Raw genomic sequence first — 18,848 nt, 5'->3', positions numbered from 1 at the left:
TTACTCCAAAGGAAAGCAAACAAGCGCCAGAGTAAGTAAGAATCAGACCTTGAATCCCATTCGATTTGGCCCCCTCTGGTAGAATTTCCACCCTTCTGTCATGCGTTCTTCTGCTTCATTCTTCTAATTCAAATTCTTCAAGATCCTATGTGCTGGCGCACGTTTAGACCTCTCCCACATCTGATCTCTCTTATCTGACTTTCATTTTGCGAACTAGCAGTTCATTATATTTCCTTTCCTATAGTTGAAACAAGGAGGCTCCAAGATATAGAAAGGCTAATCTCACAGTCCTCAAAAGTATATCTGTAACTCTCATTCTATTTCTGTACTTAATTCTATATTCAACACCTTTTTTGTTGTTGTTGTTATATTTGTCTTTGATCCTGCTCAAGGCTCTCAGTCTGTTTTAGTTGGCTGTGAAGAGCCATGCCCATATGCAGCGTTAAGGCTGAAAGAAACTACAGAGCTGTAGCTGGAGTGGGGCTGGAAAGGGGCTGCCAAAGCAAACATAGGGCTGCCAAAAGAGTTCTCCTCTGAAGAATACTGTGTTTCTCAGCAGTGCCTGGCTCACAGCTCGAACCTAGGGTTAGGATTAGCACTAGCACTGAGAGAACAAGCAAGCCTGATGTGCAGCTGGGATGGGGCTGGCAAAGAAGAAATAGGCCGCCAAAAGAATTCTTCTCCCAGTAATATTAAGGCTCTGGACTAAGCCATGTCACGAGCCTTTGGCTCAGCCTAGGCTTAGGGTTAGGGCTGGTGGAAAGGAAAAGCCCGAGTTCCAGCTGGAGTTGAGCTGCTAAAGGAAACAAAAGGGCTGCAAAAAGGATGTCCCCCTGAGGAATTGATAGTCCCAGGAAGTGCTGCTGTGTCTTTCCTAGGGCTCAGTTTAGGGTTAGGGTTAAACTTGGAAAAAAGCTCAGAGCTCCACTTGGAGTGAGGCTGGAAAGAAGCTGCCAATAGAGAATTAGTTTAGCCAAAAGGGGAATGTTTAGCCCCTGGAAGGGCTGGAGTGCCTTCTCAGGGCAAGGCTAGGATTAGGGCTGGAAGCATCCATTCCTGCCATTTATGTACACAATACTGTATTTTGTGCTTATCATCTGGCATGTCAGTACCTGCCTTAAAGGAGGCAATATCCACATGGAAGAGAGGTATAACTCCAAGGAGAAGTTAACAAAGGGGGAGATTTACCTCCCAGTTCAGACTAGACTGCTCTGCCACAAAGGGAAGGAAAGGGAAAGGTCTTGAACTTTCTGACACCCCGAGAAGGCCAAGGCTTAAATTCACGTGCAGTACACGGCAAGGGTGACAAAAAGGCCACAAACAGGGCCAAAGCACGGAGACGCAGGCCACAGACACTGTCAGCAGTCTGGCACGCCTTTGACCACCGCAGTCGAGCCACTGTCGCTGCAGCCACCGCAGCCCGCTTGGGCGCAGGCTGCCAAACCTCTCCTCCCTGCCATTTTAAACCCTGCGTCAGCAAGCGGAGCGGCTGACAAAATGGAGGGGGAGAGCGCAGAGAACAAGATGGACTGTTATACTCCACGGAGGTGAAGTTAACGTCGGGAGGCCGCGCTCGGGCATTTTCACACAGCTCGTGCCACCTGCTGGCAAGCAGCAGCAGCCGCCTCGCAGGCCGGGAGGCACGCAGGCCCCGCGGCCCGGGCCGGCCACGCCGCCTCCGGGCAGGCGAGGCAGCGCTCCCTGACCGGCACGGGCGGTCCAGGAGCCGGGCACCTCGCTCCCTCCGTGGGTGCACCGCGGGCGCCGCGGTTAAAATCGCCAGGGGAGCTGCGACTTGGAGACGGTCATCCGCAGAGGCCGGGCCGGCCGGCTGCAGCTCGCCCCGCGGGGGGCAGCCCCGCCCCGCCCCGCCGCAGGGGCGCGGGCCGTGCGACCCGGCCGGCCCCCGCGCCCGGCGGCGCCCTCGCTCGAAATGGCGCTGCGGGGGCTGCGCGGCGGCGGGTGAAATGGCTGCTGGGCAGCGCCGTCCGCCCTGCGGCGAGGAGGGCGGCTCACCTCCGCCTCCCGGCGGGAGCGCCAGCTGCACCGCCGGCAGCGCCTGAGTTACGGTCCGCGACGTGCAGACCCGCGTAAGGTAGAGCCCGGCTTGAGCGGGCTTCCAGAAGGTTCCCTGCCCTTATTAAAGATGGCTTCCGCGCCCATCCCGGAGAGCGCGGAGCGTCACTTCGCCCGGCCTCATCGAGCCAATGGCGCTTGCGTGCCCTGGAGTCACGTGGGGTGAGCGAGCCAGTCACCGGGAGCGCCCGGAGCAGCCTGACGTCACTTCTGTGGCGTCGTTCCGTAGCTGCGCGTGCAGTGCTGGAGCGGGGCCGGGCGGGCAGGAGGAGGCCAGGCAGGTGCCCGGGGGCGGGTGGGGGGCGGTGGCGGACGCTGTGCTGGAGGGGGAGGGGGGGGCGACCGGCCCCCGGCCCCCGGCCCCCGGCCCCCGGCCCCCGGCCCCCGGCCCCGGCCCCCGGCCCCGACCGGCAACAGGGCCCGGGCCGAAAGCAAGTGAGGGCCCGCGGCCCGGCCCGGCCCAGGCCGGAGCTGGGCGCCTCCCTGCCCCCTCAGGGGCCCTCGCCGCCCTGCCTGGGCTGGAATGGGTTTTCTCATGCTTCGGTGCAGCAGGGACTTCGCACTGTTTCCGTGCTGCTGGGTTTGCTAGTTAATATGCTGGAATGTTGATGGTGGCTTGTTTTCTTTTTAACGCTCTGCTGCCGTTCATCCTTCTTCTTAGTCTAACGCTTGAAGTTGTCTTGCTTCAAATACCAGTTTGAAAAACAAAAAAAGAAAATTAAAGTCGCTGTAAATTCCTGCAAACTGTATCATCCCGGTGGAAGAGTGGGGTTTAGTGGCGGAAACAGGATGTGTCTCTGAAAGTACTTCCACTTAAAAAAAGCGAGATATAATAACTGAGCTTCACAGCAAAGTGATTTTTTTTCTAGCAGCAGGATTATTTTCTCACTTTCACTTCCTTGTGGTTAATGCTAGCTGTCCGATGCTCTGGGTGCTCGTTTCTCATGCATGTTTAAAGTTACCTTTGTTTAGAATGCTCTTAAATTATATTGGACACTGTGCATGTAAGCTATGAACAGTTGTTTGAAAAAACGTATTGATAGTTGGGGTGTCTTGTGATACCAGAGGTTGTATATAGTCATAATTAAAGTATGTGTAACTACAAGGACTTGGGGGTTTTTATGTGTAACACGTGCGCTATTTGTGGAAGTAAGCTAGCAGTTTTAATACTACCTATAGAATACACAGGCTCGTGCCTGCTTATGCTGTCGATTTGCCCATGAGTGGCATCATTGTTCTCTGGTCAAAGCTGCACAAGATGACCTGAACTTGTGTTCTCGGCTGTGACCTTGACTGAATGCTGTGTCTATAAAGCTAATTAATTCTTCAAAGGATAGCTTAAAACATCTCTAAAACTTTTTCCACCATGTATGTTATGTTATTTACTCATTTGGCTTTATACTTAGCTGACATTTATGGAAATTTGGAGCATCTTTTTGAACACCTATTTGGAGGATAGAGTACTCGTGCAGTGTTATGTCTCAAAATGAAAGTTAGTTGCCAGAGCAGCTCAAACCTGAGTACATAAAGGGTCTTGATGTAATTTATATGAAAAGTGGTATGTCCTGTTTTCTGGTAAGTTGGGAGAGGGAAGTCTGTGATGGAGGTGGGAGACAAGTATAGATAGAACAGAGTTAAACTGCTTATTCAAGAAGGTTCTGGCTCTTACTACAGTACTCTAGTGATAACACCATTTCTATTACAGGTTGTAGTATAATTGCGAATAAGTAGTAAGGGTACCTTGTTGTCTGAAAACCACCTAACAAAATAGTAAAGCATATTTTCTCGTGCACTTGCAGGAACACAGTGTATTAAATTATCTAAGCAACCATGTTGGCTGCAAGGCTAGTATGCCTGCGGGCATTATCATGCCAGGCTATCCGCCCCACCATTACTCAGGCTTCCCCAGCTGTGAGGAACTCCAATATAAAAGCATACAGGCTGTGGCAGCCTAATCAGGTAAGATAATTCTCTTTCTAATGGTTCTGACTGCTGATATTTTTAAGGGTTGAGTGTTTTGCCAAAAGAATCGCTTTGCATGGAGTATCTGTTTTGAATTATCGCGAGCCTTCTGCTTGTTTGAGGTACCTGCTCTAGTTTACTGAAGGAAGTGTGTTACTCAATCAAAAAACAGGGGTTTTTAAGAGCAATTGAAATAATATCTTCTGTTCCAATGGCTATTTCCTCATTGAAATTACTTGAAAAAAGAACTTAAAGGAGGGAGCTGGTGATGGATAAGCCTTACTGTGTAAGGTGGGAGGAGCAGAAATTCTTGTCTGACCTCCTCCTAGCTCCCTGTTTCTGAGTACGAGTCTTAAATATAATATTAAGCTAAAAATTTTCTTTTCAAAGGCTTTAGTTCCAATATGTGTTTAGAGCTGTAGCCCAGGTTATCATGGGTCTTAGTAGCAAGTGTAAAAACTGGACTGTCATTATTCTAAGACACTGTTTATTCTTCATTGAGAGAAGATGTTTCGGTTTTGCTTTCTGCCCAGGTAACTCACAACTGTTAGGAGGCATTGTTCTTTTGTCATCATCTTGGTGAAAGTGCCAATGGCAAATTCTTCACCTCCTTTGTGTTTTCCTCTTAAGCATAGAAAACTGTTTTAAGCATCCTAACTTTGTAGGTGTGTTGGGGTTTTTTTGTGTGTGTGTGTTTTCTTGTTTTGTGTGGTTTGTTGGGGGTTTTTTTGTGGTGGTTTTATATCTGTGAGGAGAGCTACATAATTACAGTGTTGGGCCTAGATTTTGTTAGATGCAAAACACAACAAAACTGAAGCACTATGGTAAACTTACTGAATTTTATTGCTCTAATGGCTAATGATAGCAATGCTTGTAGATTTCAGCTTTTAGTGTTAAACAGCTTTGAGTGAGCCCTTGGTTGCTCAGGTGCTTGTATAATAATTTAGAAATTCCTGGAAAAAATGGTAAGGAAACTTCGAAAGTTGTTTCTGAACTTGTATATAAGTTTATTCTGTGTTGCTCTTGCAGCTTACTAAGACTTTGAGCAGCATACTATATTTATTTGGAGTTTGACAGCCTTAAAAATCTTAAGTTTATAGGCCTTCATTCAAGGTTTGTTCTCTAAATCAAGGCTAGAGTTGAAAGCAAAGAACTTGTGCTGCTTTTCCAAATTTAGTGTCTGTAAAGTATAAGTATTGTGCAAGAATATTTTTTTACATAGAAGTGTTTACATAAAGAGTATTTTTACATAGAAAGCAAAATAATTTTTTTACAAAATAAAAAAGTAAAGAGTGTGTTTTTACATTTAAAAACAAAAAGTCTTACGGCCTTGTTTAGTACAGTGGGACTAGAGTAGAAGAAATGCAAACTGAAAACTTCAGCTTCTGAAATTCACTGAATTGGTTCTATACTTCTAGAACATGTGGATGTTGCTCACAAAGCTTTCTAAACTTTAATGTTCAGTTGTTTTCCTTAAGCACAGCTGCTTCATGTGTTTGGGAGGTGAGCACAGATAAATAAGAGACTACGTAGCAATTTTATGTGTAGCAAGTAAATTGTTGAGAAATGTCTTCTATTTTATTTCATTGAATCTTTACGTTATTTCTGCATCTAACAGTGTTATGCCACCAGAGTAAGAACAGGTGTAAGGCGTGGAAAAATTGGCCAGGAAATTAAAGAAGCCGCATTTGAGCCATCTGCAGAAACGGCACTTAAAGGTAGAGTAGCTCTGCTTTAAATAGTGAGAATCTTTGAAGCTTAACTTAAGACTTCCTTGAATGAATCGGTTTCCTTCAAACCATTAAAGAGACTGAGAATGTTGTTTCATGTGTAAGTTTGCTTAGTGATCTCCCTCAGACAACTGGAGACAGTTTCTGTGCTTGTCTTTCCTTGTAAAGTTTAAAGCTGCAAATATGTTACAGTATAGAGAAATCTCTCGTCTCTACTTCAAGCTGCTGTTGAGTCAAAAATGGTTGTCTCTTGGTTGTAGATATTAAAAAATATACTAACACTTGCATTGCTATATCTACTTTGCTTACTGTTTAAAGGAAGGATTTTTCTACAGCATGTACAGTTTGCAAAAATAAGTTTCTGGTGCTACGGTTAGGTAAGGCATTCGCTTACTGCGCCTGCTAGTACATCTAGTGTGGCTCGTAATTTCAGTGGATTACAAAGGGATTTTTTAGATAGCAGTGTTCAGTAGAACAGACTTGTAAATGTGTTATAATAGCATTGAATTGACAGATGGAATATATGTAGATTGGCTAGATAGTGTCTTGGCTTATAACACATTAGGAAAAAGTATAGCCTTAAAGAGACTTATACAACTGAAGGTATTTGATCTCAGCTGCTCTTACTTCAGTTATAACAATATTTTATGATTGATATTTATATTTGTAGCAGTAATCTGATATGTAGCACACAGGCAATATGTCTAAAAATCAGACAGTAGAAACATAGTAAGTCGTATGTTGTTGCCCATGAGCTTTGGAAATGCCTTTTTGAACTGATTTGGATCTAATTGCTGCCAAAGAGCTCTTGAAGGAGCAAGCATTAAGGGCAGATGAATGAGACGAAGGGACACAGGGGCTAGTTTTTCTCCTGGTTTATAGCAAGTTGGATGGTGAAATAGTACACTAAACCAGCTGACAGGTAAACTCTTCTGTTGGAGAACCTGTTAACTAGTTTTGTGTTGGAATTACTGTCACTGTAATGAAGGTCAGTAAACGTGGCATGTTACTAGCTGGTCTCTTATTTCTTACTCTGTTTTATGAAGCTATATTGTGTTGGTAGGCTGAATCTAGAGTTTTTCACATGTAGCTTATTGAGAACTGGTAACGCAGTGACTCAAAGTTAAGTGGAGCTTTAAGAAAGAAGCCTAACATGGATCAGGTAGTGCAAATACAACAACACTCATGAGGATGTTGTTAACTATCCAAGAGAAAGCATTCATGAGAGTGTGGATTGTTTATTTTTTTTTTTCTTTATATAGCTGATCGCCTGGGGAAATTTATTGTTGCTGGAGGGGCTGCTGTTGGCCTGGGGGCCCTCTGTTACTATGGAATGGGCATGTCCAGTGAGATTGGAGCTATTGAAAGAGCTGTGTAAGTAAGATAGCTTACTGTTTTAAGTAAAGAGTGCATTAAGCGAATCTCCCTCCTCTTTATAGCCAACTCTTCTTTAGGGGGTATCACCCAGTGTACACACAGTTGTGGGGTTTTTTAAGCTTTGAACAGAAAGCTTTTGCCTCAGTGCAGGATGTTAAAGTGTATAACTGAAAGCAAAATTTAAATTACCCAAGCTTAAATGGATATTGACTTAAGTGAGTTCCTTTGTTTTGAAATTTGAAATTCTTTTGTGAAGAGTATATAAATATGTCTTACAAGGTGTGGCACAGATAATTTATGAAGCGTAGTCTTCTGTAAAACGTATTGTTAAGGGTACTTTGCCTGGTGTTCCTGTGAGACTGTTCATTAAGCTTTAACACAGCGCGTTGGAAAGAGAGTCTGCTTTGAACACGCTACTTATCTGGGCATAAGTCCTGCTCTGATAAATATGTTTTGCTTAAAAGTTTGATGTATTGCTTTTTGGCCAACAAAAACCTGGCTGTGATGGCAGAACCATATAGTTACTTAGACTTAAAGGTGGTTAGTGATAAGCATGGGCTTGGGAGAAGAAATGAGTGCTGGAGATGTTTTGCTTTACTTACTCTGCATTTATATTTGGAAATGACGATCCACATTCATATTGGATGCTTGCTAGTTGTATCTGTGAGAAGCTTTTCATTGGTACAGCTATCTGTAATTTTTTTTTTCTCCACGAGCCTTGAAGTAATGGGTCAAAATTGTAAAATGGGAGAAAATGTGTGCACTATGTTTAAGTTCGGTGTTAGCTGGGAAAGCTTCCTGTCCATAGTATGACCAAATCATACTGCAGAAACTCTCATTCACATCCAGGTCTGTTGCTGTTGTTAGAGCTCTCAAAGTGACATTCGTGTCTTGTGATGTCAGATAATCATGTGCACTGTGACTCAGCAATTTGTGAGCTGCTCAGCAGGCTACTTACTGCCCAGTACACATTCTGTAGACATTTTTCCTTAAACCAGTTTGTTAGATATACACCATTCTCTATTTTTTCCGTAGTTGAAAAGCATTCATTGTTCTGTTTCCCATGTATACTTCCTCCTTAGAATTGAACTATAATTAGCATTATTTTAATTTGCAGTGTTTCTAGAGAGTTATGTTACGTTAGACCAGCAAGATTTGAAAGTTCATCTCCCTGTTGTAAGGTAAACTCATGGCAGAAGTTGCTAGACCATACCATTGTTATGAAACCTCCCTTATATCCATAGCTATGAATATATTTAACAGCTTGATTGTGTTTTTAGTTGGTCTTCATTCTGGTGCTGGTAATTGCACAGCTATGTATGACTGCTTATTTTTCAGTATTTGGCCACAATATGTGAAAGACAGAATTCACTCTACTTACATGTACTTTGCGGGAAGCATTGGCTTGACGGCACTGTCTGCTGTAGCAGTAAGCAGATCTCCGGCACTCATGAGCCTTATGACAAGAGGCTCCTGGCTGGTAAGCTTCTGTTAAAAAAATAAAAACATTTACTGAGAAAAGACCCCAGATGAGATGGTTGATATAAAAATGTGAAATGTAGACTACTTGGTGAAAAGTAAGGCCAAACTTCACTTACACTAGTGTCCTTATCCATACAGACTACATAAGTATCCTAATGATGTATTGTGATTTAAGATTTGGTGATTCTAATTACATGCTGACATGTATGTTCTATACTTCTTTGGTAGTTTGTCAGAGATAAACTACATGAGCAAAAAAATGCTATGCTATCCTTACCAGCTATATGCAAGTAAGAACCTGATACAAATAGCCATCTGAGGCTAATGACACTATTTCTAATGCTTTCTAAAAATGGAAACTGAGGTCCCTATGTGTTCTTACTCCTCCCTGTGCTCTTCTGTATAGCTCTTTGAGAGCAGTTTCCTGTTTGCCAAGGCTGAAATGATACTGGTAGGCAAAACATCCAGGCAAACTGCTAACAAAAGGTGTCTGCTTAGTACATATTCAGTATGTTAAGTGGAGTGGAATGATAATAGTTAAATGCCAACACCTACATAATTTTAGGGAGATTAATAATGCATCCTTGGTGATAAACCAGAGTTGTACATTTCTGACCAGTTTGCTAGCTGCTGGGTGATTCTGCTTGGAATCATCAGTAAGAAGAGTCAATGGGATTTTTAAAAACCGTTGGTAGCAAAAGCCAGTGAACTGAGTATTGGCTTTGGGTGGAGAAATGTACAGGAAAAAAGTAAGGCTGACATTTCAGGTATCTTAATGAGGATTAGAGTAACGGGCGGAACCATGTGTTTTCCTTCTCTTACCTTACACAGCTAAGAGATTGTTGCCGTCTTAGCGCTAAACTTCGATTCCTAGAAGACTGAGTGAAAGTAAAATGATCTCAATTTGCAAGCTAGGATCTGCAAAGATTTGACTGTAACCTTACAAGAGTAAAATTGACAAACGCTCCAGTTAGGGATTAGGTTGCTCTTTTCAGAATTACACTGTTGACTTTTAGAGTAGGGGGTTAGAACAGAGACCATATGTTCTAATGCTAACTTGAGCTCTGTAATGCTGTTTTTACAGGCAATAGGTGCAACTTTTGCAGCTATGATTGGTGCTGGCATGTTGGTCAGATCCATATCCTATGAAAATAGTCCAGCAGCTAAACATTTGGCTTGGATGATGCATTCAGGTACGTGGTTTTAGTGTTCATTATAGAGATGTTGGTGCTTCAGTGTGACCAGATTCTTACCTTAACAAAACTTTCACTTTAAGGTAAATTTTTACGTACTCCTGTAGGAGAGCTCGTATTTTTCAGAGACTAATGAGAACTCCTGAATGTCAGGAAGATTTCTCAAGTATTCTTAACACAACTCTTAATATTTCTCATAATCTTCTAAAAGTCATGCTCAAGTTAAACTTGAGATATCTGTATGCCACATTGGATAAAACTAATTGGTTTCATAGCTGCTTTGGATTTGTGACTGCTTTCTGCCACTATAACTTGTGTAAGCACTATTGCCTATGCTTAACCCTTCCGCAGCTGTACAGGGTAGGAAAGTATTTGAAAACTTGACTAGAAAAAATGAGATTTTACTATTAAACTGCAGCTTCTTGGATACATGTTCCCATCAGGTATGTAAGCTGTGGGTACAGATCAATTTCTCACTCATACCTACTTCAAATAACAATGGCTATCACTTTTCAAAACTGTTTTGGCAGAAACAACTTATGGTTCAGGAAAAACATGTAGATGTTAGGCATGGAAGTCGTATTTGCCTCTCAAGAGCTAACATTTCCACCAAGAAGAAATTGTGCTTATTTTAGTGATTGTTATTAAGTTAAACAACCAAATGTGATATTAATGGGCTAGATAGAGGTTTCATACAAGACTCTACCAAAAAGTTTAACTTACTTGCCTAACTAGTTATGTAGCAGAAATCTGTCCTGCTTTTCATTGTTGAGTGCTCCTATGGCTATTACATAGTTGATTTAGTCCATGCTAAGTATCTCTTACCAGCTCTGTTTTGAACAGATCAATGTGTTGACTTTTGTTAGTCTTCCAAAGACCAGCTCCCTGAAGTACTCTCCAGAGCTAGATAAAGTAGGTCATGGAATTTAAGGTTGCCAATTTATTGTGCCCTGTACTGGTTTTGGCTGGGATAGAGTTAATTTTCATCATAGTAGCTAGTTGCCAGCTGGGGTTAAACCACTACAGTTCCCTTCTAGATAGGTGCACAATCAAGTGTATTGGTATTTTGTCACATACCATGGCTCAAACTGATCTACTTATTTGACTGGAGGAAAAAAAAAAATTGTTTTGGCAGGTGGTGTTTTTACCAGAACTGTTCCAAATCTTATAGGTGGTGTTTTGTTTTCCTTTGGCTAGGTGTCATGGGTGCAGTGGTGGCTCCTCTAGCCTTCTTGGGTGGTCCTTTGCTGATCAGAGCTGCTTGGTATACCGCTGGAATCGTTGGAGGGCTCTCGACTGTGGCCATGTGTGCTCCAAGTGAAAAATTTCTGAACATGGGAGGACCGCTTGGAATAGGCTTAGGCTTTGTTCTCGCCTCTTCAATTGGTAAAATACTGTTTTAATACTGTCAGACAAAGTAGGTTATAAACTTAAGCTGCTAAGATGCAGCTTGCGTTTAATTGCAGGCTCATCTGTCCAGTTAAGATTTGCCTTTAAAAGCCCTTGCAACTCTAGCACAGCAGAAAATACTCCTAAACTTGTTCTTGAAAACAAACATGAATTTACAGTTCTGGCAAGTGTTAATCGGACAAATGGCCAGTAGTGGTGGCTTGTATTTTTAGTTAGTGACTAGGGAAGACAATAAACATTATCTTAGTTCTCGATCCACTTGTTCTTCTCCCTTACATGTTTCTAGGCATTGTTGTAGTCCTAGGGACAGAAGTACTTTCACATGAAGAAAAGTACACATGATTCCCTAGAGTGTTCAAAATTACTGCATCAGATTGTATATGTGACATCTTCAGCTCGTGTATTAAAGCTCTTGGTATTAAAGATGCACCACAAGTTGAGAATCGAATACTCACTGAAAAACATGTGCTACAGTAACTGAAATTTGACCCAACTCAGAGTAGGAGATGCACATAGTAGCTTTCTTTAACACTATTGTACATTCCTCTCCAGGATCCATGTTCTTGCCTCCTACTTCTGCTTTTGGTGCTGGCTTATATTCAGTAGCCGTTTATGGTGGATTGGTACTCTTCGGCATGTTCCTTCTCTATGATACGCAGCATGTTATCAAGCGTGCGGAAACTATTCCATATTATGGAGTAACAAAATACGATCCAATCAATGCGTAAGTATTCTGTGTTAACACAGCTGATCTCGGTGTCTGTGTAATAATTTACTTCAAGCTATATTGAAGTATGCTTTAAAAACAGCCAGACCTTTTGTTTACTGTTCAAAAGTGTATTGCTGTTAAATGTGAAGAATCACAGGGTTTAAAAATACAATGTGAAAATAGCTAGTGGAGCTAAAACTGAAAGTATCTGCCTGAAATGAGAGAAACAGGATTGCACGTGTGGTGTCACGTGCTTCCAGCAGTACTTTCTAAAAAGTATTTTTGTTTTCTAAAGCATTGCTGGGAGAATTTATAGCTGCTTTATGAAAATACCTGTCAACATCAGCTGAGACAAAAAATGTTAACTCTTTCATAGTCACTTAATATTCACTAGTCTTTATCACTAAATAAAAAAGCTTCAACAGTGTGATAGATAGGGAAAGGAGGATTAATTGACTCTCAGTAAAGACCAAGTCTGATTAACAAGTAACTTGCTTGTAAATGTTGTCTGTGATCTTAAGTGAATTGTTTACCACCTTGATTCTGGTTTCTTACAGTTAAAATAGAATAATACTGACCACCTCTAAAATTCTTGGAGATAAACAGATAAAAGTACAGCGTAAAACCAGAGGGCTACTGTGTGAGAACAGCACACTGTCTGTTATGACTTCTGTAAATAGTTCCTGCTGGCAGAGATGGTGTCACAAAAATACAGGGGGTTTTTGACATAACAAGCACTGAGGACAGTCATAGTTGGGTTTTGTTACAAGTGCTTCATGAAGGCTTTTAAAAATGAAGTATAATAGTGTGAAACGCCAAATAATACTCTTTCTGTTCAACAGTACTAACTTCGATTTCCTGTTTCCTAGGTGCATGGGTATCTACACAGATACACTGAACATCTTCATTCGGGTGGCCACTATGCTGGCAAGTGGTGGAGGTGGCAGGAGAAAGTAAACCTAGACTCCTGTTTGCAGCTGTCTGACAGTCTAACTAGTGCACGTTTGAAGTAAAAATTCATGGTTACAAGAAGTTTTGCTGCAAGTCAGAAGTTTAAAGGATATCAGCATATTGTTTCAGTGCGATGTGATTCAGATTTCATAGTTTTTCTTCAAACGCTTTCCAGCTCTGTGTTTAAAATAGTGTGAACTGCTTCTGATTGTATATTATTTGAGGAAAGTAAATTATTTTTAATATATGGGTAAAATAGTCTATCTGCTTTTGAATGGGTTTGACAGCATTTCAGCTCTTTCTTTTTTTACTGTTACTTCATAGTAAAGGAAGTAATTTCTAAACTGGTATCCCATATGCAGATAGGGACACAAGCTACTTCATGAAATGCTGTTGAGATGCATCAGTTTTCAGTTAAGGTTGCATAAATGATATTTTAGTGACACATTAAGAAGACCTGAACAAATCGGATATGGCACTAAATGCAGTAATGACTTCTACCTGGGCAGAAACTTCAGAAAGATTTAAGCAATTGTCAGAAATGCATTGGATTTGACAGGTGAGGTGACCAAAAAGTATAAAGGGGACAAGATGAGGAAACTATGCAGCATTTGTCCCATATGAACTTCAGTCTCTTTCTGGAGTGCACATGAAAACTCCTTGCTTCAATGTTGACTGGATGTAATAGCTAGGTTCTTTCGATACTAGGTTTATCAAACTGTTGAATAGCTATAGACATGTGTCTGTCTTCCAGTGACTAAGTTTCAGTATTGCGGATGAAGCCCCGTTCTTCAGAAGAGCTCCTAGTGCTCACCTCTTAGAAGCTTGTACAGTTGGCACAGAAAGAAGGAATTGAGGATGGCCTGCTGTAAACCTAAGTATCATAAATTTATCATACTGTTGTATGCTTTAGTCTGTTTCTAACTGTTCTCCAAATTGGTATGTTTTAGCTTGGTCTAAAAGAAATGTTCACTATCGGTGAAATTGATTTAACATTAAGAAATTTGTACTTGCCAAACTCTATTGTTATATGTTGGAATAAAAGGTGAGTTCTTGGGCACAAGGAAGTTTTGAGCTAATGTCAACAACTCAAACTTTCAATTTCTGGTAAATATGCTATGTTTATGTATTGACTTATGGAACAATAAAATTCTAGCCTCACAAGTTGACTACTCTCATTTTCCCTGTGTTAACAGAAATATTTTAGTACCCCTGCACTAATAACTTGGTGAAGAGTACTACAAATATTTTTTTGGCTACAGTTTCCTTTGTAAGAGGGTGTGTATTCCTCTAAAAAAACCTGCAGAGATGCTAGCCAGTGAAACTGGAAATAATCTTTTTGGGGATGTTTCCCAGATAGAAGATCTTTATCTACACTTGCTTCAAGTGGTTCTGTTAGTGTAACATGTTGGCTACTGACTACAGCCAGGGCTGCTTTTATGTCTGTCATGCTGTGGTATTTTTAGTCTCTTCAATCATAGGGAAGAAACTGGATTGTGAAGAGCCTTGTTGCAAGTCCTTTGTGCCTAACGATTATACAGCACAGTCTAGTTCCTGGCACTATTACAGCTGAAGGAAAATCTAGTATGTAGATGGAAGATGTCTCTGGGTCATGTCAAGTGTAAGTAGCCTGTTTAGAGGGTTTTAACTTTCTAAGCAATTTCATATGCTTAATCAATTTCTGCATACTGCTGCAGCTGAACACAGCAGTGTGTTTGTCCTCAAATTCTGAAATCTACAGGGAGCTGTCTTACAACAAAATTCTAGTATTTGTGCCTGTAATAAAGGAATTTTGCCCAACTTTTCTTTTTTTCTAGATTCTGAGGACAAAGTTTTCGAGGTTGGCTATGAACCAAGAGAGGGATCCTGGATTGCTTGAAACAGTAAGGTGTAGAACACAACACCCTGCAGGAAGCTTTAATAACCTTTTAAGAGAAAACAGGCAAAATAGTGCCTGAGGAAGCATGAGCATTCATTTGTGCTCAGTCTTCTGAAAAGATGTGGCTTGACTCCTGTGGATGAGATTATATCAGTAGGAAAATAATCTGTTAGTGCTATCCAGTGTGTGTCTCCAAAAAGAGGAAAACAAGATTAAGAATTGTTTCTTTACATTTGAAGTCCTAAGTGAAGCATTAAGATTTATCTTAATTAAGATGGCTCTAATTTGGGGAGGGTTGACAATCTAAAATGTGGTAGTTTGATAGGCATAAGAGCAGGTGCCCCTTTTTTCAGGGAGAGCATTGTCTGAGAGCTTGTGCTGGCTTACTGTCAGGCTACTCTTGGAATGTAAACAGACAACTTGAAAACTTTCTAGAACTAAAAAATTGTTTAGATTTATCAATAGAACTTATTAGGGTGATGTTACTGTAAGTAATTTATTTTGGGGTTTTATTTCCTCAATTGAAGAGGCCTAATTGTAAAACTTGAGAGATCCTTTTAAGTAGGTACTAGGGTCCATTACATATGTCTTGCTCAGCAGCTTTGAGACCAAATACAGCTGAGGAAGAACATTTTTGGTTTGTGTCCTCCTAAACACTGAATGCTTTCAGAAGGAAATGAGGTGCTTTATATCCTAAATTTCAGATCTGTAAAAGCTGATCAACCCTGTGGTTAGACCCTCTAATTCTTAATGCCCTGTTACATGCATTTCTGTAAACTAGGAAGGGAAAATGGTTATTATTAGGAGGGTATAAACTCATAGAAATCCAAAACTAGCTGAGGAGTAAAGCTTTTTTTTTTTTCCTTGAATAAGGAATGTTACTTTAATTTATCTTGCTGACTGTATTTTGCCTTCTCCTTAGGGGGCTCTTGTTCACCATGTTTTTGACAATTGGTTATAAGAGGCTCTTTTTTTCCTCTTTTGATTCATTGTTGGGTCGGGTTGAAGAGGGTTATACGTAACTCAATTCCCTTACTGACTTTTAGTAAAGACACTACAGAATTTTGCTGGGTGTTTTTAAATAACTACTTTTAAAGGGAGTGAGAGAAATCAGTCACAAAATCAAGATCAGATTTTTCATGGTTTCTTCTTTCAAGTAAATAAACTTGTAGTTAAGGAAAACACAATTTTCATGTTTTTAAAGTGAGATTTAAGAAGTTTAGTATTGTTTAGTGTGAAGAAGCTGAAGCAGCCACTTAACTGACAAGAAATACAGGAGAAATATGTATTTCTGTGTAAGCATAGCAGGGAAAAAAAAGGGAATAAGTTTCATTAGCCAGAAACAGGATCCTATTAGAATAATGATAAAACAGGGTAGAACCCAGGAACACAGTTCCAGGGGGAAAATTTCAAAATTTGCCACAGGTGTTAATGGGGCTTGTGGTTAGTTCTCTTGAAGTCCTCAAGTCAGTTTTGGATCTCATGCTATAGTGCAGTGGTTACTGGGAGCAATATTTTGGTAGAAATTATGCAGGAGATTGGGCTGGACAGTCAAGTTACGGCCTTTTATAGGCTTGAGATATCAAAGTCTGTTTAGTAATTACACAGTAGTGGCACTTGAGGGTCTTACTTCCTCGGTCAACTGAAGCAAGTCTGTCACTTGGACTATAGTTGCATCCATGAATTACAAGGGAAGAAAGTGGGGGTGAGGTGGAAAAGGTTTTCTTGGCTTTGTTTTGTTTGTTTTACAGTAAAATTGAGAATCTACAGTTTGGTGGCTGCAGTGAATTCAAGCACATTGGTCACTCATACTGATAAAGGTGGACAGAGGTGTGTGCCATGTTTCCACGTTGGTTAGTCAGGTAGTCCAAGGCAGCAAGAATTGCTTCAAGAGCAACATGGTTGATATTTTGCCTGTGTGCCCTTTCATATTGTAGTGTGTGTTTTGGTGGCATCTAACTGGGGCAGTGGGGCAGATGTGGGTGTTGGGTGGGAGGAGTACTTTCCTTGGCAGAGAGTGTGTAAGTACAATAAAGACAAAGAGCTCCACCAAAAAAATGCCAGCTGAAAGTGTAGTATTTCCAGGACACACAGGGATTAAAAAGCTAAGAGCTACTTCCTCCTCAGGTTCCACCTGTGGTTCAGGGAATTAGCTAAAATTCAGTATAAATGCCACCTAAGACAGTGGGAGAAGTGGGAAGGCAGAAAGTGTTCTTAAGCAAACTGGAAATGGAGGACTAGAAGCAATGAACTAGGGTCATCTTCAGACTTGCCCTGAAGAAGGAAGAGTCTTTAACAAATAAAGTTGAAGAATATACAAAATTGCAAGACAGAAGTGTGTCAGGTGAACACTTGGAGACAGGAGATGAATGAAAACACAGATTACTATGTAGCCTGCTAACCTGTGACTTTAGAGTCTGTCAGCTGGAAGTTTGAGTCATTTGTACAATAGTCTCCTTTAAGGCATTAATTTTATGAAAGGAGCAGCAAATGTATTATGTCTTTGCAGTTGAAAAAAAGCAGTTGCTGTTTGCCAGGCTGAGTTGGGGCCTGGGAAGGAATTGGAGTGCAGAGGTAAGTATTTCTGAATCATCCAGGAGAATGAGGGAATGCATCCTTAGATTTGTGTTACTAATACTTAAGTTCAAAAGCCGCAAAGGAGGTCTTTCAAAATCTTGAAAAAAGTAGTTTGAGTTCTTATTGTTAAATTAAGATATGCTCCAGAGTGTCTTTTTGCACTTGCCAGAAAGAAACTAGATAAAATTGCAGTCTTCATAGAGTCATTATTTCTGGAGGTGGTATGCTAACATAAGATTCATTAATATTTAGTTAAAAGCTCATGCAATTCTAAGAAGAATCTACATTTGGTATATGAGAATATTTTCTAACCAGGTTGAAGCAGCTGCTTGTGGCATAAGGAAAATAAAACAGTTGGAGTAAATCATCTTGTTAAATTGAAAGATAAATGAAATTAACTTTTGAGCTGTGAGAAGACAGGGAGCATTAAGAACTTTCAGGATACAAAGTTAATTTAATTAAACCTAGACTAGTTAATGGTGAACCAACATAGTTCTCTGGGAGTATGTGCTGGTGTCATGGTTTAACCCCAGCCAGCAACTAAGCACCACACAGCCGCTCCCCCAGTGGGATGGGGGAGAAAATCGGGAAAAGAAGTAAAACTCGTGGGTTGAGATAAGAACGGTTTAAGAGAACAGAAAAGAAGAAACTAATAATGGTAATGATAACACTAATAAAATGACAACAGCAATAATAAAAGGATTGGAATGTACAAATGATGCGCAGCGCAATTGCTCACCACCCACTGATGGACACCCAGCCCGTCCCAGAGCAGTGATACCCCACCCCCACTCCCCCCAGTTCCTATACTAGATGTGACGTCCCATGGTATGGAATACCCCGTTGGCCAGTTTGGGTCAGGTGCCCTGGCTGTGTCCTGTGCCAACTTCTTGTGCCCCTCCAGCTTTCTCGCTGGCTGAGCATGAGAAGCTGAAAAATCCTTGACTTTAGACTAAACATTACTTAGCAACAACTGAAAACATCAGCATTTTCAACATTCTTCGCATACTGAACTCAAAACATAGCACTGTACCAGCTACTAGGAAGACAACTAACTCTATCCCAGCTGAAACCAGGACAGCTGGCCTCTGTTTTCAAAGGGGAAGGGTATGTAGTGTAGAAACTGCAGGCTGTAGTTGTACTCACAATATTAGAGGCAGTAATGACAGCGTCTGGGATGTAGTAACTAGCAAAGACCAAAATGAAGAGCAAGACTGAGATTGTAATTTCTCCTAGCAGTTTATGGTGAGTTTATAATCACTTAGGAGACAGTCCTGGTGCAGGGTTTAAAACATCTTTCACACAGCTTTTTCAGCAAGTGTCCTGACACTCTCAGTTTGTGCCCTGCAGAGCTGGCGGCTGTGCCCCTGAGTCTCGTGTGTGGTCTTTGTGGTCTCTAAGCTCTGTGTGTTCACTCTGCTGTCTCTTCACAGGTCACTCTTCTGGATAGCCTTGGTCTATTAAGGTGGGGCTTGTAGCTGTATCTATTTTGCTTGTTTTTA

General features: G+C 41.3%; 1 protein-coding gene across 3 annotated transcripts; it reads left to right on the top strand.

The window, feature by feature from the left end:
* Positions 1-6: 6 nt before the first annotated feature.
* On the top strand, positions 7-14,054 carry GHITM (growth hormone inducible transmembrane protein). 3 transcript variants are annotated; one of them, XM_052798959.1, is made up of 9 exons: positions 7-31; positions 3,876-4,035; positions 5,657-5,756; positions 7,031-7,142; positions 8,484-8,625; positions 9,712-9,820; positions 11,018-11,206; positions 11,783-11,954; positions 12,809-14,054. In XM_052798959.1, the coding sequence occupies exons 2-9, from the start codon at positions 3,907-3,909 to the stop codon at positions 12,894-12,896; spliced, it is 1,041 nt and encodes a 346-aa protein (XP_052654919.1). In that variant the 5' UTR covers positions 7-31; positions 3,876-3,906; the 3' UTR covers positions 12,897-14,054. The 3 variants fall into 3 exon arrangements, with proteins under 3 accessions (XP_052654919.1, XP_052654917.1, XP_052654918.1); XM_052798957.1 differs by lacking the exon at positions 7-31 and adding an exon at positions 2,234-2,357; XM_052798958.1 differs by lacking the exon at positions 7-31 and adding an exon at positions 2,240-2,353.
* Positions 14,055-18,848: the final 4,794 nt, after the last annotated feature.

Source organism: Harpia harpyja, chromosome 10 (genome assembly GCF_026419915.1).
Source record: "Harpia harpyja isolate bHarHar1 chromosome 10, bHarHar1 primary haplotype, whole genome shotgun sequence".
NCBI lineage: Eukaryota > Metazoa > Chordata > Aves > Accipitriformes > Accipitridae > Harpia > Harpia harpyja.
Note: the sequence above shows the minus strand (reverse complement) of the source record. Positions and strands in the feature narration are given on the sequence as shown.

Bases quoted from the DNA above. Each gene is read 5' to 3' on its own strand.
- GHITM (XM_052798959.1), top strand. From the start codon at position 3,907: ATGTTGGCTGCAAGGCTAGTATGCCTGCGGGCATTATCATGCCAGGCT. The intron at 9,821-11,017 runs GTACGTGGTTTT...TCCTTTGGCTAG, and splicing joins GGCTTGGATGATGCATTCAG to GTGTCATGGGTGCAGTGGTG. The intron at 11,955-12,808 runs GTAAGTATTCTG...CCTGTTTCCTAG, and splicing joins AAATACGATCCAATCAATGC to GTGCATGGGTATCTACACAG.